This window comes from Orbicella faveolata, unplaced genomic scaffold, assembly GCF_042242905.1.
Source record: "Orbicella faveolata isolate gen_17 unplaced genomic scaffold, um_ofav_v1 contig_14, whole genome shotgun sequence".
NCBI lineage: Eukaryota > Metazoa > Cnidaria > Anthozoa > Scleractinia > Merulinidae > Orbicella > Orbicella faveolata.
Genome location: NW_028301541.1, coordinates 21,397,501 through 21,420,616, shown reverse-complemented (window position 1 = coordinate 21,420,616; position 23,116 = coordinate 21,397,501). Strand labels below are relative to the sequence as shown.

Genomic DNA, 23,116 nt, shown 5'->3' with positions numbered 1-23,116 from the left:
TTTTTAGCATACAGGGTCAATATTTAGGTAAAACATTGAAGAATTACAGGATATTTTGAGACAAAGTTAATGGAATAAGGGACATGAAATCAGATATCGAGTGGGAAACTCGTTAATTTTTGCAGCTGCAATTAACAGGATACGGGAAATTAGCGGAATGTGGGATACCAATACCCTCCTCCCTCGCCCCCCCCCCCCCCCCCACCCCGTTTTATCGGACCTCAGAACTATGCTTGGTCCCTCAACAAACACATGGGCTCCAGACATTTCTTAAAACGCTTGTTGGCACGTTTGACGATACACACCCTTCAAACCAGGGGGTCAACTTACAAATTCTCAGGGCTGGTCTTCATACATTACCCGTAGTTTTAGCTGAGAGAATTTGATGATACGTGCATCCTTTGAAAACAAATTCTCCTCAAGAGTCTCTACGCCGTGTTAGTGTCAACCTTATATGGCAGACCATGTCTTCTTCCCTACCCATAATGGTCATTAGTAGAATTTTGCAACTCTTTAATGTCCGTTTACTCAGAAGGGGTGGGTTTAAATTGCACGTGATTGGGAACACGCCCCATGCCTCGATGACAAAACAGAGTTATGGGGAGGGGTCCCTAACAGACAACAAGGTTTTGAAACTGTCATGTGTCCATCTACTCAGAAGGGGTGGGTTTACATTGTTCGTGACTAGGAACACGCTCTATGTAAGCCTGGGGCAGGTGTCCGCAAGCTCAGGTTAATTTGACTGCAGTTGAAATAGTATCACGACATATCTACCCAGTAATTCAATAACAGATCCCCTCCCGAATTCTCACGATTGTATCATTAATCATGAACTGAAATTAATTGAAGAAATAAGTCTTTGATCACTCTTGGGGCTGCAAGAATGAGTTTGACGTTTGTGACGTCATTGGTTTGCACAATTTACCCTGTGAAGCAAGTCAAAATGGTCGTAATTTAGTTACCAGAAGAAAACCAAAAAGGCAAAAAAAAAAACTATACCTTACCACTTAAACTTTTATAGTAATATTTATTGTTCGTGTTTCAATATCATATATACATATGTACAAAAGTTTCGTCCATGGCATAATTGTTGCCAAAACATTTCCTAGTTATTATCAACGAATTTCTACCGTACTTTCTCTTCAACGAATTTGCTCATGCGGAGAGCACCTTTCTTTCAACAAGTTTCTCTCTCATATCTAACTCTACTCCCTTACAAAATTGTACAAATTTTGCCTTGTGGCACATGCATCCATCCTATCTAAAATTTAATGCCAAATTTAGTTCTAGCCTACAGTCTGTAAAACGGACGAGACATTGTTCAACATGATTCATGTACGGTACAAATATCTATTTTAAGTTAATTAGTTTAGTCCGTTATATTATTAGTAACGCTTTCTTGCTCATTTCTTCGCATACGTTGTCGTGCAACGTTTTTATCGCTGCGAAAATATTTCGGCCTTCGTTCTTGAAAATTTCGGTGTTTTTCTGTTTTATTGTTCATTTTATCTCTTTTTAGTGTGTGGTCTCTCGGGTTGCGTCCATTCGTTGTGACCTTTTTTTCAGCCGAAGGCCATTGTGAGATCGAGTTAGAGTGACTGGTGTAGCCAAGCATTTGAATTCGCCCGATTTTCACAACAGTTACTTTTCTTAATTGTTAAATTGTCTGTTCTAGAATACAATTCCTTTTCGTTGCAGACTTCCAGTAAATTGTTCATGTGAATTTTAAAGACGCATTTCGAGGGGTACAGAAGAGACCGAGTCCTCGGCCTCACTTGCGTTTATCTGTACCTCAATAGCTCTTCTAATTTCACCTCATAACTACGCGTCCTAGACACAAAACAAAAATTGCCATTAGCAAGATCAACAGGGCTTCGGCATGCTGTATATTGACTTTTTCATAGGAATGTTAACTATATGCAAACGTGCCCCTCGTCCCGCTACATCCAGACCATTCCCTCCTCTTCGCATTGACTTACAGAGAAAAGGCACTGCTTGGTCGCCTTAGTGTTTATTATGGTGATGCAATTACTTGAACTTGGTTTTGCAGACGTTTTGCTTTCGTCTGACTTAACGTCGTAACAGTCTCGGATATCTTCTTCGCAGTTGTTCCGAACGGGAGAGCAGGTCGTTGGACTCATAACGTCGTAACATTCGTCTGTTTCTCTTTTACAGTAGCTCCGAACGGGCAAGCAGGATGGCCCATTTTGTGATCCGTTTGTTTCGCACCCCGTCGCGTCTGAAATGAAGAATATATGTTAAAACTGGAGAATATAGAACAGTGTGATAACATTGCAATTACCGACTATGGACGTCACAAAGGGAAAATAGTTTTAATGTAAATTCTTCTCTCACATTCTTATCAGCAATTGCTTTCACATCCACTTGTTGGACCACTGATGAAACAGTGGTCCGAAGGTGGCCGTTATGGCAAGGATCACCTTTTTGCGCACCATTTATGATTTTAAACCTTCTCCTACAGTATTTTAGTTTCATAAAAAACAAGCTCTTAGGACAAGCTATACCGTACAATACGAGATCCAAGAAAGTTGAAAAAACAGTATTCAGCAGGCCAATACTCAAAGCAACTTGGTTTCCTTTTTTGCCAAGCCACACATTCTTAACGACATTAACCACTGAGCTCTGAGGAGACACTGCTAAATAAGGGAATGTACAGTTCAGGGCTTACTCCTGGTAGTGAAAGTAAACAACTTATTACCACTCTCAGACGGATTCTTCGGGGGAGGAGGGGAGTTACACTATACTTATACTTATGCACTGCACGTGAAGATTAGTCAACGTCGATGGATGTCTACATGTGAACTATAGATGTTCTTACCTCTATTTAAACTGGTTGTCTTCGTGCAAGACGTATATATGCTTTTCAGAGAATGTCCCAATTGCCGACTTCGATGCCGTATTCCAGTGAGAACGTACAGCCATATGCACAGCCCAGTGCATATTATCAACGTTATCAAGAGCTGACGCTGTCCTTCACAAGCGATCTCTTTAAGAAACAATTCGCTGAGTATCAGCACCTTATTGGTGCCGTTCTTGATGCACTTGTCCACGAAACCAAACGAGCGGCTAATTGTTCCTTCATTGCCATCTCTGTCTTTGTGTCTCCCGTTTGTGGCTAATTTAGTTGAACATAACATACGTGACGGAAAGTTGACAATGTAAGCAGCCTGACAGCCTGCAGTGTTTTTGTGTCCATTGCTAGCAGCCAAATGAATAGGTGCCTGCTGAAAGCCATCGCGTGCGTTCACATCACTTCCATGGTGCAGGGACACTTCTACAATTTGTTTGTGTCCACCACGAACAGCCAAATGAAGGGGAGTCTCTCCAAGCTTATCTCTAACGTTGACATCACTTCCATATCGTATTACGTTTTCTGCAACGTTTCTGTGTCCATTCCGAGCAGCCAAATGAAGGGGTATCTGCTGGGAGTCAGCTTGTGTCTTAGGCTCGCTTCCATGTTGTATCAAGAATTCTGTTATTTCTTGATCTCCTCTCCGAGCAGCCATTAGAAGGGGAGTCTCTCCAAAGATATCTCTAGCGTTGACATCACTTCCATTCTGTACTAAGACTTCTGCAATGTTTCTGTGTCTATTATAAGCAGCCAAATGAAGAGGAGTCCCCCCAAACTTATTCCCAGCGTTCACATTGCTTCCATGATGAATCAAGAGCTCTGCGATTGGTTTGTGTCCATAAATGGCAGCCATGTGAAGTGCACTCAACTGGAACTTGTCATCTCGAACCTCTACATCACTACCACGTTGTATTAACAATTGTACAAGTTTGAGATGTCCGTTCATAGCAGCCAAATGGAGGGGAGTGTACCCAAGGTTGTTTCCAATGTTGATACCACTTCCATATTGCACTAAAACTTCTCCAATTTCTTTGTGTCCGGCCACTGCAGCTAAGTGAAGGGGTGTCGACCCAAATCTATTTTCGGCATTGACATCACTTCCACGTTGTATTAGGAATTGTACCATTTGGAGATGTCCGTTCATAGAAGCCAAATGGAGAGGAGTGTACCCGAAAGTTGTTCTAACGTTGATACCACTTCCATGTTGCACCAAAACTTCTCCAATTTCTGTTTGTCCAGCCACTACAGCTAAGTGAAGGGGTGTCGACCCAAATCTATTTTCGGCATTGACATCACTTCCACGTTTTATCAAGACTTGTAAAACGTTTCTGTGTCCATTGTACGCAGACAAATGAAGAGCAGTCTGCTGGGAGTCATCTCGAGCCTTCACGTCACTTCCATGTTGTATTAGGGCATCCGCAATTTCTTGGCGTCCACTCCAAGCCGCTAAATGAAGAGGTGTCTGCTGTTGATAGTTTTTAGAATTGACATTACTTCCAAGTTTCATCAACAGTTCCGCCAGGTCTTTGTATCCATTCTTTGTCGCCACATGAAGCGGAGTCTCGTCGCGGAAATTTGGAGCATCTACGTCCGAGACAAACTTCAGTAGAGCTTGAGAAATCCGAATATGCCCATTACGAACCGCCCAATGAAGGAGCTGCCTCTCTGCAAGGAAATAAACGCGAAAAGAAAAGGTCACAGATCTTACCATCATAGAAATGTACATGTAATACAATGTAGCTGGGTTTATACAAGACAGTTTCTTTGTTAGTGTTATAACTTGGGCATTGGGCATCACTTGAAGATAGTCCATAAACAAAGATGCGCATTGAGGGGCGATATCTCAGACCAAATTTCAAGTTCTTTTGACAGGCATGTGAATTACACGAAATATAGCACTCCTTTCTTTTAGCTTTTTGCCTTGCAACAGCATAAAACAATTCCTTGCATTTACTCTTAAATCATTTGGAACGATGATAGATGTACATATTGATGGGGGTATCTGCCTGACCAAACGGCCAATTACATTTTTTTTTAATAATAATTGTACTTTAAAGTTTGTGGAAAACACGCACCTCCTAGCTTGAATTCTGGTACTAAAAGTACTGTTGTCACAAAAATGGACAACAGAAGGAAGTGTTTCAACAGAGCTCCTCTAGAAGGCCTCCACTGGCTACGTTGATTATGTCCTGTATGAAAATACGTGTATATGTTAAGTCCTGATTGCCTGAGACTTTAAGGGCACTGGGGCAAACCCTTTGGAGAACCACATTCTCCAAACATAAAGCAATATACGTGTTTATAACAATCATCTGATGGTACTATTCTGATCATGAGACTAGGGGATTAACTACAAACACTATCGCTTCTTATTTTTACAGGTTTTGCTGTATTTCAACGATAGAACACAATTAACTGTCTAAACAGAGCTTTATCGTTCAAACTCCGAACTTCTGGTTTTTACCATCTGCTAGTTTCATATAAAATGGAAGAGAAAATGAACAAATTGTTATTTTGAAAGGTCATACCTATTATTTATTTACTTAATAAGTTATTCATTCAAGACTTGTACCTCTGAGACCCCTCTGAGAGAGTACAGTCGAACCTCTATTAAGCAGCCAACCTTTATTAAGCGGCCATTTATCAAAGTCCCGAAATTATTGTCAACTAAAACTAAAACCCCTAGTGACCAGCCACCTCTATTGAAGCGGCCGCGGCGACCTTTTGGTCATCCTAATGAAGGTTTTTCTATTGTCTTTACGCCTATTAAACAGCCACTGAAATTTTAATACACATATTTAATTAACTCTGTTTTGGAAAAGGCCATGGCAGAGGAGAGTCTGAAATAGAAGGTGACGAGGGATAAAAACATTCAAACACACGTTTTTCATAACTGTCTTAAAGTGACTCCATGTTCACTAAGAAATTGACCCAATGGTGATCACCTTCAACGTCACCAAACTCCTATTAAAGCGGCTTAATAAGGGTTTGACTGTATTATAATATCTTACTTTTCGCCTGACTTGGGCCTGTCCTTGTTTCTTGTTTTCTGTCACTGATGTTCTCCCTTTTCTGAGTTCCACCTCCACTTGCTCCTTGGAAAATTCCCCCTCCGAATGATCCCACTTCTTGTGTTTCGTTCACACATGCCCCTTGCTGACTGGAAGTCGTGACATCATCTCCTTTTAGCCATTTCCTTGTCCCTTTAAGAAAGTCATATCCATTAGATAAATTCCAGCTTGGTTTAGAATTACACCCTAAACTAACTATGCCCTAAACTATCTAAAATGAGAGTTATTGCGCTCAAACTCATTACTTATTCATCAAGTTTAAACAAAGGAAATAACGACCGTGACGGTATTTGTATACCTGATCTTAATTAAATATGCAGTACAGATTTTTACAATTTAACTTCAATTCATCATTGTCTCCTTAGTATTAGTTTTGATTGAGAAGATATATCAAACACTCAAGACAGTGTTTGACTACATTTCCAAACACCTCGAAGTGAGATGCGGTCAAACACAGCCTTTCGTGTTTGCTATATATAATTTTAAATCCAAACTTCTGGTAAAGAGAGCACATTTTTGGTGAAGAGAGAGAGCTACATGTAGCATTCACAGGACATGTAGTTTTCAACTGGAAGTGGCTTTTTACCTACTTGAATTATTTACAACTTGACAAAAAAATCAACAAAATATAATCATGGTTATTCTGGAACATTACCATGCATACATACATGTACAACAGCAAGCTTATTTCATTGGTTATTTGTATTCTAGCAGGACTGCATTTTTGCGTCAATATAAGACAGAGGGATTCCTCTGGGATCAGAAAATAATGAATGGGCGTATATCTTAAAATCCCACAGGGGGAACTTCCATATAAAATGAACAGGGGTGCTTGTCATACCATTTAGGGTTTAAAAAGTCGATTTGGTACCTCCTAGGATGTTCAGTCTCAAAAGGTCCCACAGCAAGAGTTTTTGCAATACCTTTTAGGGCATTGAGCCAAAAAAGTTGGTATTGGTTAATGTGTTGCCTTTTTAGAATTGGTACCTCTTAGGGGTGAAAACAAAAAATTCAAGCCATGTTTACAAAACAGGGCCTTTGTATTTCTTAGGGGTTCCTTTCAAAATTTCCGACGGGCACCCTCGTCCATTTCCAATGGGAGTCCCCCCCTCCCCAGGCTAAAAATATCTTACTTTTCGGTTTGGTTGTTTTTCTTTGACTAGGAGCTGTCCTTGCTTCTTCTTCTTCTCTGCCACTCGCAGCAACTTTCTTCGACAATTTGCTAATCCAACTAGACTTCCCAACTGCTGCTGAACCGCACAAAATAATAGTTTTACCATCATCTTTCTGGTCTACCTCATTGTCTAAGTTTGTTCCTGAAACAGTAGGTGCCTCAGATGATGTAACTTCCACAGATGGGGTTAACCTTCCATCTGGCTCTTTCTTTAGTTGTTCATCTTTTGAGAAACGACCTATATTCATTCCGCGCAAACAACAAATCAAGTCAACATTAACTTAAACAAAGGCACTGATAAACAAACTTGGTTTTCGACTGAAGGTGAGTTTTAAACTACACGTTCAAAACTTGTCAAATCATCAACAAAACAAATTATTATTCCTAGATGTTAAAATACATGTACAAGTACAGGCTTATTTCATTTACTAGATGTACTCTCCCAAGGTGCTTTATACTTGTCAGTAAAATACAGGAGAATACCTCTAAGACCTGAAAATAGTCTAGTGAATGAATGTGTACATTAAATTATCTTACTTTTCAGTTGGATGCATTTTTCTTGACCGAGACATGCTCTTGCTTCTTGGTCTCTTTCACTGGTGTTCTCCCTCTTCTGTGTTCCACCTCCAATTTCCTGTCCAAAAATTGGAAATTGACGTACTTTTTGAATCACACATGCCCCTTGCAGTGTGGAAGTCGTAGCATCTCCCTTCCTCCGTTTCCTCCGCAATCTAAACATTCCTGGAGGTAAATTCAAGGTTGGTTTAGAATGAAAAATGGCAGGTTCCTCATAGTTTTTATTATCTGCCAAGTCCAGATCATTGTCTGACTGTGTTTCCACCTCAGCAGATGCCTCGCATGACGTCATGGAAGGGGTTGACTTTACATCTGGTTCTTTGTTTGATCCTCCATCTTTTGAGCAAGGACCTGCATACATCAAGCAATAAACAACATATCAAATCTGGACTGCAAGTGGTCATAACAAAACTTTGCTGGAAAAAATTAAGAGGTAAAACTAATTTTCTCACAACTAGAGTCTACGTTATTGTATATGCAAAGAGTCTCCAAAAGCAGCAATCAACAGTGCACATCAGTCCAGTTTAACTATGGCAAAATAGGTTTGCATCAGAGCGGTTTTCAATTGAGTGTGGTAAATCCAAAACCAGTGGTCAAAATTTGTTGAGGACTCACAACATTTTGACCACCGTGATGATGCATATCGTTGTCGATAAGAGCACAGACCACGCTAAACCACATTCGATTTGTCAAATCCCCAACTTGTGGCTGATTGGAAAAAAATCTATTTGTTACTGTTTACGGTCATGGTAGAAACAAAAATCTGAGAGTTCCAAGATAAAATACTGAGTGATATCGTATACACCAATGATAAGTTGTCCCATTTTAGAATTGAATCGCCTTTGTGTACGTTTTGTTAGAAAGAAGATGAATCCCTCGAGCATTTACTCTTTTATTGTAATATAACAAAAAAATTTTGGCCTGCATTCTCATCTTGGATTATTAAACAAAACATATCTATGGAATTGTTAAGTTAAACATGAATTAATATTCTGTTTGGCGTGTTTAATGACAATGAAAACTTTGCTATTTTGAATCACTAATACTCATTACTAAATCTTTATTTATACATGTAAATTGAACAAAACCAAACCAACATTAAGAGTTTTCTTTGAAAAGATCATATTTAGTTTATCACATAGAGAGAAAAATTGCCAAAAGAAATGACAGGCTCCAAAAGCACTACAAAAAATGGGAAAAAACAATGTCTCTTCTTAACTGAGCATCAATTTAAGGCGACCAAACACAGTTTTGATACCTGTGTCTCATCCTCCTTTATCTCCAAGATGCTTGATCCTTTGGTCGCCAAAAATGGCAACACGCAAGTTAACAACACAAACTTCGGATTTTTGATAGCTAAGCTGACGTATGTGCCATTGCCAATTGGCAACATGAATAAATAATTATAAGCAGGTCTTTAAAATTGGTTTTGTCTGTTTGCAGAAAATCTAGTCGTTAGATTTTCTTTTTCATTTGTATGCAACAAGATTGTAATAATGCTCACAACTCAACACTATTTTAATAATAATTTAGCAGAGAAATCTAATTATCCCTTGTAGAAGGTTAATTGGGATATCTAGAATTGCCCCTATTAAATTTCAAATTTTTTTCAATATTCCAGTTACTTGTTTTCTAAAGTATTTCCATGCCAAATTTCGTGAAATTCTAGCGAGTGGTTCTTGAGAAATAGGCATATTTCCAAGAAAGCTATTCTGCATTCAATCGCAATTTTTTGCAATACTATGCATGCGCTGCATTTTACTTGGTTCTTTCAGTAAAAAAGGAAAAAAACTGAGAATTCCTGGGTGCTTTGCATCGTTACCTTTTCTAGCATACATTTTTAATAAAAGATTCTTAGAGTAAAGCCATACATACACTGTGTTCAAATATGAAGAAAAAAGTACAGATAGCGAGGGCATTGACCAAATAAAATGATCGTTGTATCGACGCCATGTTTGCTTTGTGTAATCCTTGTGTGTGCGCTGAATTGCATTATCAAGAGCGTGTGCGGAAATTGTGTGCGGCCACCTTAAAGTTTTTTGAGCATGCGTCTTGTACTTTATTCAATTTATTTATTCTGTCTTTTGGTTTTTAGTGTATTTTTTTGTTATTGATTGACTAATTGTAGTGTTGCATTATTATATTACTATTTATTTATTTGTTCAGTGTTTTTAGTGTAAGTGCGTCTAGTAAATATGCTTGTAACTGTAATTGTCAATGTAAAAAAATAAAGAAATTTGTTTTGTTAAATTAAAAAAAAATCACAAAGGACACAGACAATCTAGTGGACCAATCAAAACTGATAGTACAAATGTAATCACATGTAGTTGAAGCAAAGTGCAGGAAAACATGTACATGTACGCACAATTCTGGTTTTACTACAGATTAGATGAAAAAGTGGTGCTAGTTTTTTAAGCCAATTGTGTACATGTAGCATAGTAAGTGCAAAACCAATTACCTCTCAACACTCAAATGAAAACAGCTCTAAAACAACATCACTTTTTTTGAACAGAAAAAAGGACAATAGCTTTACTCAGTTATTCCATGTTTATTTTTGAGTCATCGTAAAATACAATCCCTATTTCCCAAACCCTAGATTTTTTGAACCTCCTAAAAGCTTAAAGTTGTTTTGCTCCCTTCAGTCAAACACTGTAATTTAACCCCTGATTTTTCAAACTACCCCATGTTTGCTGCAGTAACTAGTGACAGTGATGTCAAGGATATACTAAATTAATTTTCGAATTTTGGTAACATCACATATAAACGATCTGTAGAACAAAACAAAACTATTTAAATCATTTTACACACCTTCCCCATCCTCTGAATCAGACCATCCAATTTCAAGATCAAACGATCCACAAGAAGAAGTTTCAGCATCCGCGAAATAATCACTTTGGTTGTCATCATCTTTTGACTTTCCACTCTCTAGATCTGTTTCATCTTCAATAACAGCTGCAGAAATAAAGCCACAACACATTTGGATTCAGTATTCACTACATGTCAGCGGCTTCTTTTTGTAGTGTGGCAGGAAGCTACTTAACTAACCCTTTAAGCCCCAATTACGCATATATGCATAATTAATGGTCATGTTCTTTGTACAACTTGGGACGTCATCAAATTAAATGTCATCAGATATTCTTGATAAGCAGATAGTAGCATAAGGATAGGCCTTTCTGTACAATGGTCAGGTTTTGATGTCGACGACATTCCGACGTCACAAATCGAAAAACAATGTTATCAGTTACAGTGCAAAAATGGTGGTAAAATGGTCCACTATTCCTACAGTATGATTGATCAAGGTCCATTTCTAGGCTTTGCCCATAATTAACATCCAACTTCTCATGGCAGCCAGAAAGAACATGCAATGCAAAAGGTAGCCAGAGTAAAAGGGCCGAGAAAAAAAGAAAGGAAAGGGGCAACAAACAAAATTGAAAACGGTTAATGGCAAAAAAAAAAATCCAAATTTTGGCTTATGCACATGCCTGGAATTTAAATATTGCTCAATTTTGTATGTAATCCTTGAAAAATCTCAAGACCTGGTCTAATGGTCTAATGGTTTCAAGACCATTAGACCAGAAAGTTATTGCCTCTGACATAATTACTGTACATGACAAAAAGAGTTTCTAATGTGTAATTTACCAGTACATTTGTTTTAGTTTCTGTTCCAGAAAAAAACTTGATAAAAATAAAATATATCATAATAATAATAATAATAATTCATATAATTTTAATAATTTATCATACATGTCATTATCACAAACCGATTATCCTTATCAATGACCTGCAGCAACGTTGTCATGAAATATTGCTCTAATAGAAAAGATATATTATGTACTTACAAGATTGTTTCTGAATCTTGTTGACTGCTTCAATAAGTTCTAACCAATCAATTGCATTGGGCTTATCATCACTGCCACTTTCTTTGGATAACCTGCAAATCAAGGCAATCAGCGACACATCACTAGTTATCAATAAGATTGATGACACAGCAAGCTAAGATATTCACAATTAATTCCTCTACCATGCCTAACAACATGCATTGGCACTAATTTGGGAAGGGAATTACTGATGCCGCAATCTTCTGCTAGTAGGAAATGTAAAATCTACAATTACATGTAAATAAACCATGCCAAAAACATCCATCCAAACTATTACTTAAGACACAGTTTTCAATGATCAAAAAGCAATCAAAATAACATTTTCCTAAGAAAGTAGCCATGTGAACTTTACACCATAGGGGTCATCAACTAACCTTGTGTTGACATCTTGCAAGTACTGTGCCAAGTCGTCATGGCCATTGGCCCTGGCAACATCCTCTGGTAGTTGAGGTCGATCCTTGTATGCATCAAATATGAGTTTTCCAGCTGATGTATTAAAGATCATTTGGATAAACTGTTGAGCATTTGTCTGAGCTGCCGTATAGACAAGTAGCTGAAGACCTTTGAGAGCTTGTGCATGTGTTCCTTGAACTGAAGAACCTAATCAAGTCAGGCAACAGAATATTATTATGTCAGTTGGCATAAATCTTCCATTGCATTGGCTCTTGTTACACAAGTCCTATTGTTTCTTACCTTGGTCTTGCAAAGTGAATGGACCCAGGTTCTGTGCAAGGTTACCATCACTTCCAAAAAAGCCGTGTTCTTGGGACCACATGGTTAGGTACAAGGACTGCAGTGCTGGGTCTTTAACAACCTGTTTCAATACCTCCTGTATCTCATCGACATACATGAAATATGTCATCCCCAGCAAACGGCCATCTTGTGTCTTGACTGTCACAGGAACAGGGCCAGGCTGTTGGGAGGCTGTAATGAAATGTTTAAAAAAACATTTACAGTTCAACCCCTTTTAAGTGGCCACCCCTATTAGGCAGCCAGTAATGAAATGTTTAAAAAAACATTTACAGTTCAACCCCTTTTAAGTGGCCACCCCTATTAGGCAGCCAGTAATCAAAGTCCCGATGAGGTGTTTTCTATTGTTTTTACCTCTATTTAGCAGCCAACCCCTTTTAAGAGTCCCTGTGCATAAAAATGGAAAATAACTCGGCAAGGGTCGAAAATTCGATTTCACTCATATTTTCATGTTAGATAGGCTAGGGCATGGCAAAAACTACTGGATAGTTTTTTTGGCAAAATATCCTTTTATTTCAAAGAAATATGCAAATTACCAAATTCCGTTAAAATCGTCATTTAACGCATCATTTTATTACACAAGTTTGAGAGCCTCGCATGCAAAACCACATCATTCTTCCGTCTTTAAAACACTCAAATATTTTTGTGCAATGTTTAAATGTGTACTAGGTTGATTTTAGGGAATGTTGCGTTGTCTTTTTGGGTGCAAAATAACTAAATTTCCAAGACATGTATTTCATTCACTTAAAAGTACTTCGTGAATATAATTAATTTTCACCATGTGCGAAACCTTCAAATGGATCAAGCTTCTGGTGGTTGAATCGCAGAAGGATGGTCTTTGGGCAAATGATTGTGAGCGACACGAGAGCTTTTCAAAGTATATCAAAAATGCAAATATTTGACCATCAGTCGTCAAATTCCAATTTATGGGTTAGACATATATTTTAGCATGCGCCACATGACTTGACCTATGTTAAGTTGAAATAGACACAGAGCTGATAATTTTGAAATGTTCTAACCTTATTTGTTGGTAAAGGCAGGTCCAAAGCCGATTTGACGTGTTTCTTTTAAAAAAGCAAAACAAACTCGCTTTTGACTGCACTTTTTATCAATGCTTAAGTTTTGAAAAGAATATTGTTACGGATCTTGATCATGACTAATAAATATTCATGACAAAATTGGAACTAGAGAAAAAGTCCAGATAATCGAGAAATCCGAATAATCGAGGTACGGATAATCAAGGTTCGACTGTAGTGCATATTTATCACAGAGCTCTGGCAGCCCGAAGGGCCGTCAAGTGGAGCATCATAACTATAGGAACAGAACCACATGCGTGTATAGAAATATAAAACCACACAACTCTTTTTTCATGATCAACATTACTAGCGGCAAGGATTGCAGGCACAAGCACCCTAAGAGGATGGCGAGGATGACAACATCAAGGACATCGCAAGTCATGTAGCCTTAGTTTACAGCATACAACTTTAATATTGGACATCAATTTTATGGTCAATTGACACCAGTCAAAACAAGATATCTGCTGACCAATATCATGTGACCATATTGCAGACTCAAATTTAGAGCCCATCAAGGTCACATTTTTTAAGTTGACTGCTGACCAAGTACTCGGTTTCAACTGGATCATGGGCTCAAGCGAGATTAACTTGTTGTAATCAGGGCTGGGTTTTCTGAAGCCAGTAAATGCTAACCAAGGATTAAAGTTGACAAAAGTATAAATTTATCTTGTACAAAAATGTTTTTCATTGCTCATGTTTTCTGTACTTTCAGGTTATTCAAACTTAAAAGAGAAGGCCAAACAATATAAACAGAATACCTCACCACAAAGTTACAAAACTCAAATCAAATTTCTTAGCTTAATCGAGCTTTGAACAACCACTGCCCTGGAGCTCCGTTTTTAGGCTCAGCTAAATCTATAATATTAAAAAGCTCACTTGTAGTCAAGATGCATACATGTACCTACATGTATTAAACCTACCAGGAATAATCCCAGCAAGGGTATAGCAGTTTAATCTCTCCAAAAAGACATCACCTATACCATCGAAGTGCGCACTTCCTGATTTGTCATCTTCAGACAACGCTTCAGTCAAACTAATGTGGAACTGCAGTCCACCCTGTTGAAAGAAAGTACTTTAATTTACGTTATGAATGGGTAAGGTCTGTGTTCAAGCCTAGTGACCCATCACTGGCTAGCACTTACAGGTATCTCTAATTTCCCTGGTAGAAAGCAGAGTGAAGAATTTCAGAAGCTGTACAGTAATTCTGGTCATTTAAAACCATCCAATAACACAGATAACTACAGACACCACAATAAGCTCCAGTACCATAATGTAACCTTAGACACATTTGCGCAGTGTAGAAAAACTACCATTCTAATTTTAACATAACGAAAGAACAGGAAGTTTTTACAGAGTCGTGGTTCACTTGGTTGTAAATGCTAACTAAGAAAACATTTTAAGTTTTCACCATTGTGTAAAACTGCAGGTTGGACATTGGACATTCAGGGCTTGTTCCAGGAAAGCCTGGGTCAACAAGGAGTTCCAACAGGTTGACAAAGGCAAATGGCAATGAGCCTCACAATAAAATAAATTATCATATGACCCGTACAGCCCCGTAAAAATTTCCTTGGAAAACTATAAGGAAAAAAGTCCCGTATTAGGGCCGTATGCGTCGAAGTGATAGGGCCAGAAAAATGCGTACGGCCGTACAAGAAATGCGTACGGCCCTACTAGAAACTCGATGCGAGTTAATGACAAAACAATTTTGTCGCTGCAAAATTTTGTTCTCTTCAAAATGAGTGATGAAAGTGAACATTCTGAGAACGAATTTTACTATCCAGGTGAACTGTACAATGCAAACAGGGCTCGAGGGTAATAAAGTGTTCAAGTAGATGAAGCTTGACAAAAATTACAATTTATAGCATATTTTTGTTGATTACGTGACGCGCACTCATGGCTCACAAGTGGTTGCCTAGCACGTGATCAAAATCTGCCCCGATCAAATTTCTTTCCAGGATTAAAAATAGCCACGTTGGGCACAAAAACGCTGTGTTTATTTCTTAAAATTTTAGGGGTGTCTGGAAAACCCGAATAGCGAATAGCGAATAGCGAACAGTGAATAGTCCCGAATAGAGAATAGTGAATAGTACGAATAGTGCGAATAGTGGCAAACAGTCTCGAATAGTGACGAATAGTGGCGAATAGTAGCAAATAGTAGCAAATAGTGGAAAATAGAAACAAATAGAGTACCCAGTATCTCGCAGTCAACCTCATAGCAACTCATGATGGGATTTTTCCGCTAAAAAGCCCAGACGCTTATCAGGACAAAAGGTGTTTCTAAACCTAATTTCTTCTGTTTTAACCACTGCAAAAGCGTAAATATGTCTTTATTAGGTTATCCTTCTGTATTCTGTTTTCTTAATGTCAGCAATGGACAGCCTACTAGCCTGAGTCCGGAGAAGAAAAGGTAATAAATTCACTGAAATTCTGTTGCTTATTTGGATAATTAATTAACGCTGGATATTAGATCTAAAGCGGTGGCTATTGACAACTATTCATCACTATTCGCCACTTTTCGCGACTGTTCGCCACTATTTGCACTATTCGAGACTATTCACACTATCCGGGACTATTCCCTATTCGCTATTCGCGACTATTTCCAGACACCCAAATTTTAGCAATTTTCTGCGAGCATTTTCCAGTTTCTCCGTACAAAACTTAGCTCAACAATGATATATTAAAGCTGTAGAAATCGTACACGAAAAGAAGCCGCATATTTCTACCATGAAAATGAAGCCAGCATTTTTTATGCTAAAATCTAGGTAAATCTCTGTTTTCGGCGAACATGCAAGTTTGCCAGTGATAACTTACTTGGGCGCCGCTGCGCGAAATGAAAAGTATTATATTATTAAAAAGAAATGGATAAGTAAGTCATCAAAATACTTTCAGAGTTCCTGGAAGATGACTTAAAATAGTGTTTCTTTCAAACGAAGATGTTTTCCCTCAACTGAAACTATTTTTCCTTCAACCAAATGAAAAATTATGCTCTCGCCAGCTTTTCAAATTCGACACTGTGCCTGTGTCAAAACTGAAGTGGGGAGGTGACTTGTTGTTAATTCTGTGTGTTATAAATTTCTCGCACTTCTCTTCACAATGATTTTGTGGAGCTAGACAAGATGCAGGTGAACATTCAAGGAGTCAAACACGATCTTCGACAAATTGATCAAATTGATTCAAGGCAGTGTAACAATGAACTACAACTACTGCAACAACAACTACAACTTCACAAACTTTGTTTCTTCAACTGGGATGCACTGCAAAAGATGCTGTGGGACAAAATTTAATTCCTGATGATAATTTCGAAAATTCCAGGGAAAGTTGAATTTGACGCCATAAAAGCGTAATGAAGAAGTTAAAAGTTGTGGAAGTATTACAATATAATGGCGTAAACATGAAAGTGATCAGCACTAAGGACTATAGTCAAGATGAGTTTACACGTATTACGTTAAAACACGCCTGTAGTTTGTCCATTTTTGGGTTCATGAATCATTAATGAGTTTGAAAACTTGGGCAAGCGGGGAAGTGCCTTGGGCAAGCAAAATTTGAGAGTTACTTGCCCAATGGGCAAGGTGGAATTCAAATATTTTTCGAGCCCTGGCAAAAATACTTCAGTCGCCAACTCACTCTGAAAGCAAAGAAAGAACGTCAACACTCCACACAACTGAAGAAGTTCAAAACTTTCTCAGAAGCCAACAACACGCAAACAGGCGGTCAAGAAAACAACTTTTCCGGATGAATTGTTCGATAATTAACCTTCAAATAAGTAAACAGTCTTGAGGCGAAACTTCTTTAAGTGGAAAGCATCAAAGAATTGATCGTGGATCAAAAGCAGGAAAACCGGCATTAGTCACGAAGAAAACAAAGTACGTGTACGATATAAAAATGTTTTCTTCGAGTGGGAGAAGAGAAATCACAAACATACCTTGTGTACAGTAGGATAAATTGCTCAGCAGTTTCAACATTAATGTTGTTTGAAAAGACAAAACTGAGTATGAACACAAGTTCATTACCGTACAGTTCATCCAGATAATAAAACTTGCTTGTGTTTAATAGACTGTAATTTCCACTACACAGCAAAGCCAGCAAAGTCAGCAAACCCTGACATTGTTTGTGGGAGCCAACATCCATGTCAATAATATTTAGTTGCTGGTTCTCCCTTGTTCAAGAGAATCCAAGACATTGACAAATCACTTGAAATGATGCTGACATTTTCTTGAGTCTTCCGACAAAGAAGATTTGTGAACAATTTCAGTGAAGCATCATAGTTAGCGAAGCAAACTTTTGTCACTCGCTAAGTTTTTGATGGTTTTGACATATTTTTGACAGCTCTATGTCAACTTTCTGTTGGTTTTTAAACAGGTTAACCAATCCCATTAGCATGAATTGTAATTGAGGACTTACATTGAAAAACAAAAATGAGAAAACAAGTCATGTTTTTCGATGAATTGAGAGTTTCTTGTTCAACGCAAAGAAATAAATGACAAGTTTTGACTGTGAAATCTTAATTGTAGTTGTTCCACGCACGGCTGTCTGATGTCATGTAATCGCATTCTTTTTAGGTTCAAACAGAATTTTCAAAATTTTCAGGTCATATGATAAAATGCTTATTGACTTAGTTAATTAGGTCGGGCCAAACTGGAAGGTATTTGGCTCTCAGTCAGGATATACGGACCTCACTGTACTCAGTCCATATGTCCTGACCTCGAGACAAAATTAATATTTTCCCGTCCAGCCCTCCCACTTAGTCAATAAGTACATAATATTATTAATTATCATAATATTATTAAAACAATACTAGAAGTTCTCTCACTATTCAGGTAATCAATCATATTGAGGTTATGACCCAAGATTCCCCACTGTTTCGACCCCATCCCCCAATTCAGAGGACAAAGGTGAACATATAACTCAATGTATGATTACCTTCACAGAGCCAGATGAAGGGCAGATGTCATGCACCACTGCAATAATACAACATAAATTATTAATTAAATGATACCTTTGCAATTAGTGATAATAAAAAAAATGGATAACGTGTACCAGAGGCAACAGCAGTCGAGTGTCAGCTGTCAATACCATCAATCAACCCTTGATTGACAATTGATTGGCATCTCGATCAACACATGATCAACATCTCAGTCGACCATCAGTCGAGAGTCGACTAATTTTTGCAGACATGTCATCAAGTGTCGATCAATACATATGAGTTGGATGATACTCGGCCAATTATTGACCGACTGTCAATCGAGTGTTGACCGAGCATTGACCAAGTTGTCGCAGGAGTGTCAATCTAATGTCAGCCAAGTATTGATCAAAATGTTGATTGAGAAAACTAAACAAAGAAATCACAAGGCAACTCTCTGTTTTTTTTAAATATACACTATAACTCAAGTACAAATAATACACTGGACACTGTACCTCCCAGCAGGTCAATGTCATTAGTCTCTGAACTAGAGCAAATTTCCTCTAATGCCAAATCCAGTTCCTCTTCAGAAATATCAAACATCTGACGAGATATAAAACAGAACACACATCAAGTCAGACCTTACTTAAAAGGTAAAAGAAACCTTAAGCTTAAGGATAAACAAGCTGCTGACACCGCTCTCTCAGAGATCCATTCTTTGTGGTTCATTTGAAAAACAATCAGATCAACACATTCTTTTAACAAAGTATGATTACTTGTAAATCATCATGAATCATCATCATCAAAAATATTGTCAGCACGGCAACTGGTTGTCGCAAAGTTTTAAATTTTCACTTCCAAGTTATTACATGCACACAGATGCATGCATGTATCCAAATTGAGTTGACAAGTCTTGCTTATCTCTTGAGTGCATGAATTAAGCACACAGTGACTGTGAGAGATCCTAAAATCCGGAAAAACTAAGTTTACACATAATTTTCTTTTTGTGACAAGTTTTATAACATGAATACATATCTTTTGAGTATCTTGCTCCAAATGGTAAAAATTACAAGTTAGACTGTGCACTACTGTAAGTACACATTATGGCAACTTGGCATTGTACAGTGGTATTATATACCAAAGATGCAGAGTGCCAATTGAAAATAAATTTTCCAAAATTCATATACCTGACAAGGGGTGGTGATGTCTGAAGGAGCAACTTGGTCTTCTTCAGTTTTGACATTGCTGCAAAGTGGATCACCAGTTGGCAAACCCCCAAGAGCACACTCACTGCTTGGTTCTGCATTTGCATTGAATAAATCTTAAAAAGAAGGTTTACAAGTAAATAACTGAACATTTAATTAAGACATTGTAAACTGACTAAGTTGTATAATTACATCAAGCAATTCTTGTGAAAGTCTTGTAATAATTATTATGGAAAGATGTTCGCTCCTGACCAGAGATAGTTTGTAGCAGTCAATCAAAAGCCCACTAGTCCAATCGGATAACTGCTAACAACAAACTCTTGCCCAAGAACACATGGACAGAGCCAGGCAAGGCTTAAATGACAATATTACAAGTTAGAGAGGAAGCAAGATCAGCCTTAGCTGGTTTTCAGGCACATCCTCTATCCTGGTTGAATTGGAATTTGGAGATGTTGGTTTTTGAGGAGGGAGGAAAACCAGAGAACCCAGAGAAAAACCCTCAGAGCAAGGCCAGAATCAACAAAAAACACAACCCACATATGGCACCAGGCCAGAATTGCACCTGGGCCACATTGGTGGAAGGGCCAAGCGCTCTCACCACTGTGCCAGCCCTGCTCCCCATACTTTGCTCATAGTAAAGGCTCTACAATATAACTTCAGCCCAATACAGATACCACCAATTAAAAATGCCTCTTACTGAGTCTCTGTACAAAAGAGAAGTTTCAAACAAAGGCTTCATGTACATGTATATCATGACCAAAGCAAAACAGAAATTGTCCACGTAGCCAAATTTAATAACCCCAAAATTAATGCCCTTTTGTTTAGATACGATTCATAGTGAACCATCAGTCCAGCACTTATCTTCAGCTTTCTTAGCAATCCCCCCCCCCCCCCCCCACCACCACCACCCAGGATGAGCCTGCAATTACACAAGTTGATATCAAATGTTAGAGTCCTTACCATCAGAAATATCCATAGCTTCATCAAATCCAGTATCACTTGAGTTAGGAGTGGCTAGAGGTTTTTCATCAGCCTGTGTCCGAATAAAAAAATTTGTTTGAAATAGTTTGCTATAAACAACATACACTACAAACTAACGATTTATTTTACATAATTATGTATGCAAAAACTTCTCTGAGGTGTCTCTGTCAGGAAAATTAAAATGCTAATATTCCATTAGGTTCAAAAATTCACATGGCTTGCATAAATTATTGCTGGTGGTATTCACCTAATTGAAGAAAGTTCATGAAAAAGGTACAGACCATAAACAATACAATACAGTAACATGGTTTTCTGGGAAACTTGCGATTACAACTAATACTACTTTACATTCTTACGGACATGCATTAAAACGGACCTGGTGTTCACTAACTACTGTTGAGAAATAAAGTCTGTTGTTGTTGTTGTTGTTGCAAACTTGGGCATATCTCAAAGCTCTCATTAGCATTCGAATTTTCTTTTGTTTACTAACTTAGCTACCTTTAGGAAGGCATGGGCAGTTTCCAAGTTTTCCTAAATCACCCCTTTGGTCAGCTGACCTGTGATTATTAAATGCCACAAGGAAACAATCTTGCATATTCATGATAACGCAAACCCTTTTCCAGTCTTTTTAAAGTTGTATTGTTTATGGTCTATACCCTTGTTTAACAACATTTTTTTCAATCAAGTGTATATAGACTATACATATAGATTAGTAATTTTCTTAGAAATTCTTTGTTATTACTAATTAATGTACATGTAATATTTTTGTAATCAATGGAAGCATCAATTAAATCGTCACTTAAGTTTTCAATTTACAGATGCATTTATTGTTATAAATGTTATTTAATTGAGAATACCTCTGAGGCAATACTGCTTGTCTCATGTTCACTGCTATCATCAGAAAGTTGTACATCGGATCCAAACAGTGATTCAAACACCCTGGGTGGCATCTGAAACTGTCGTTCAACAACCTCATCTTTTTCGTTGACTTTTTTGCAGTCTTTGTACTCTTTAGCTCCTTCTTTTTTATAGAAATTAAGAAGGGCTGCCCTCAAACCGTTACTGGCCTTTCTTCTGTTGATATTCTTGCTCTTATATTGAGGGTTTTTCTTGGACTTGTAATCGTGGTAACACTTGAGGGCTCTGGACCAGTTGATTACATAGCGTCCCTTTTTGTTCACAAATCTCGCATCTCTTCCTTCAACAATCAAGTCTCGAATGAAGCAATAAACTCCATTGCCACTGGCATCCTCGTGTCCTAAATAAGTTACCAGGGAAGGGTCTCATTAGGAGCAATACAACATCAGACAGCCTCCTGGGATCATGTGTACAATTGTACCAAAGGCATCCCCAGTCGTGTGTCAACTGATACCCTCCATTGATACCCTCCATCGACTCTAGATCAACACTCCATCGACACCTCTGTTGACACTCAATCAACAATCCATTGTAATCTCAGTTGACAGTCAATTAATTTTTGATTGATGCATATGAGTCGGTTGACACTTAATTGGCTGACTATCAACTGACTGTAATGTTCAGGTGCTGATCAAGTGTCCACAGAGTCTCAACTGTGTATCAATCAGGATGCCAATCAAGTACCGATCGAGATGTTGATTGAGGATATCGGTCCAGGGTATTGATCGACACTAAGCCGTGGATGCCTTTAGTACAGTCATGATCTGCCTTTTGTTCAATAACACATAGTTTACAAGTTTCAAAATAAGTAATCTAATGGCTCAACACATTGAAGAAAACAACTGACTGCAGCTGTTTATTTCCTGACTACAAAGTTCATGACAGCAGCACATTGGTACATTCCAGCTCTCTTAAAATTTCAACATTTAAAAATTTGGTCCGCGTCAATTAATAATAATTAAAATACTACTACAGTACAAAGTAAGTCGATATTTCATTACTAAAAAATTACACTTCTCATACGTGGACGTTCGTTCAGTAATCTCCACTCTTGTTAGAATACTTTTTACGCAGTAAAGAATTTCCAAGACATAATCTATGCCCCAAAACGTTTACGGTCAACAAACCATATTTTCAGTAGAGCGTGTTCTTTCGTTTCCAAGCTTACCGGGTGCATGAAACCGCGAATCTGAGAAATGGAAAGTGTTTTCGACAGAGGAAATGATCTGACCATATGCTGTAAAGTTAATTTGTTTTATTTACATATATACTATGAGATTTAAGGAAAGGTATTGCACCACTCTAACTGTCCAAACTGAAATAAGCTTAGTAAGCTCATTTTCGCTGAGGATGACACAAAATTCAAAATAACAAGTAAATCAAGGTAAAACTGACCCTGTAAACGAGAAACAAGCTTACCTTCTGCGACTCCAGCCACAGGTTTCGGCATGCCAGATCAGAAGAAGAACTGCACAAAATTTCAAAGCTTTTCATCAAATTCTTCGCTAACTCGACCTCCACTAACTGCTCGCAAATTTGAAAGCAACCTACTGAAAGCACAAGAGCTAAAGACACTTCATGTACAATAACGAAGTGTCTCCAAAGTAGTTCTTCCATCGTGATTGGTTAAAATTTGGAATACTGTCCTCTGATTGGCTGAGTGTTCGTAGTCCAAGTTGTCGCTCAGTTGTACCCATCCAAAGCGGAAGCACTTG

At 38.1% G+C, this 23,116-nt stretch overlaps 1 protein-coding gene across 2 annotated transcripts; it reads right to left on the bottom strand.

Annotated features, from left to right (window-relative positions):
• Positions 1 to 1,007: 1,007 nt before the first annotated feature.
• LOC110062166 (uncharacterized) lies at positions 1,008 to 22,971 on the bottom strand. Of its 2 annotated transcripts, XM_089287060.1 has the most exons (18): positions 22,821 to 22,971; positions 21,341 to 21,741; positions 20,463 to 20,535; positions 19,485 to 19,618; positions 18,813 to 18,900; positions 18,318 to 18,355; positions 14,318 to 14,453; positions 12,265 to 12,495; positions 11,946 to 12,171; positions 11,533 to 11,624; positions 10,502 to 10,645; positions 7,655 to 8,044; positions 7,077 to 7,193; positions 5,884 to 6,075; positions 4,948 to 5,061; positions 2,840 to 4,537; positions 2,033 to 2,239; positions 1,008 to 1,830 (listed from the first exon to the last, which is right to left on the bottom strand). In XM_089287060.1, the coding sequence occupies exons 1-18, from the start codon at positions 22,849 to 22,851 to the stop codon at positions 1,811 to 1,813; spliced, it is 4,332 nt and encodes a 1,443-aa protein (XP_089143186.1). In that variant the 5' UTR covers positions 22,852 to 22,971; the 3' UTR covers positions 1,008 to 1,810. The 2 variants fall into 2 exon arrangements, with proteins under 2 accessions (XP_089143186.1, XP_089143187.1); XM_089287061.1 differs by lacking the exon at positions 7,077 to 7,193.
• Positions 22,972 to 23,116: the final 145 nt, after the last annotated feature.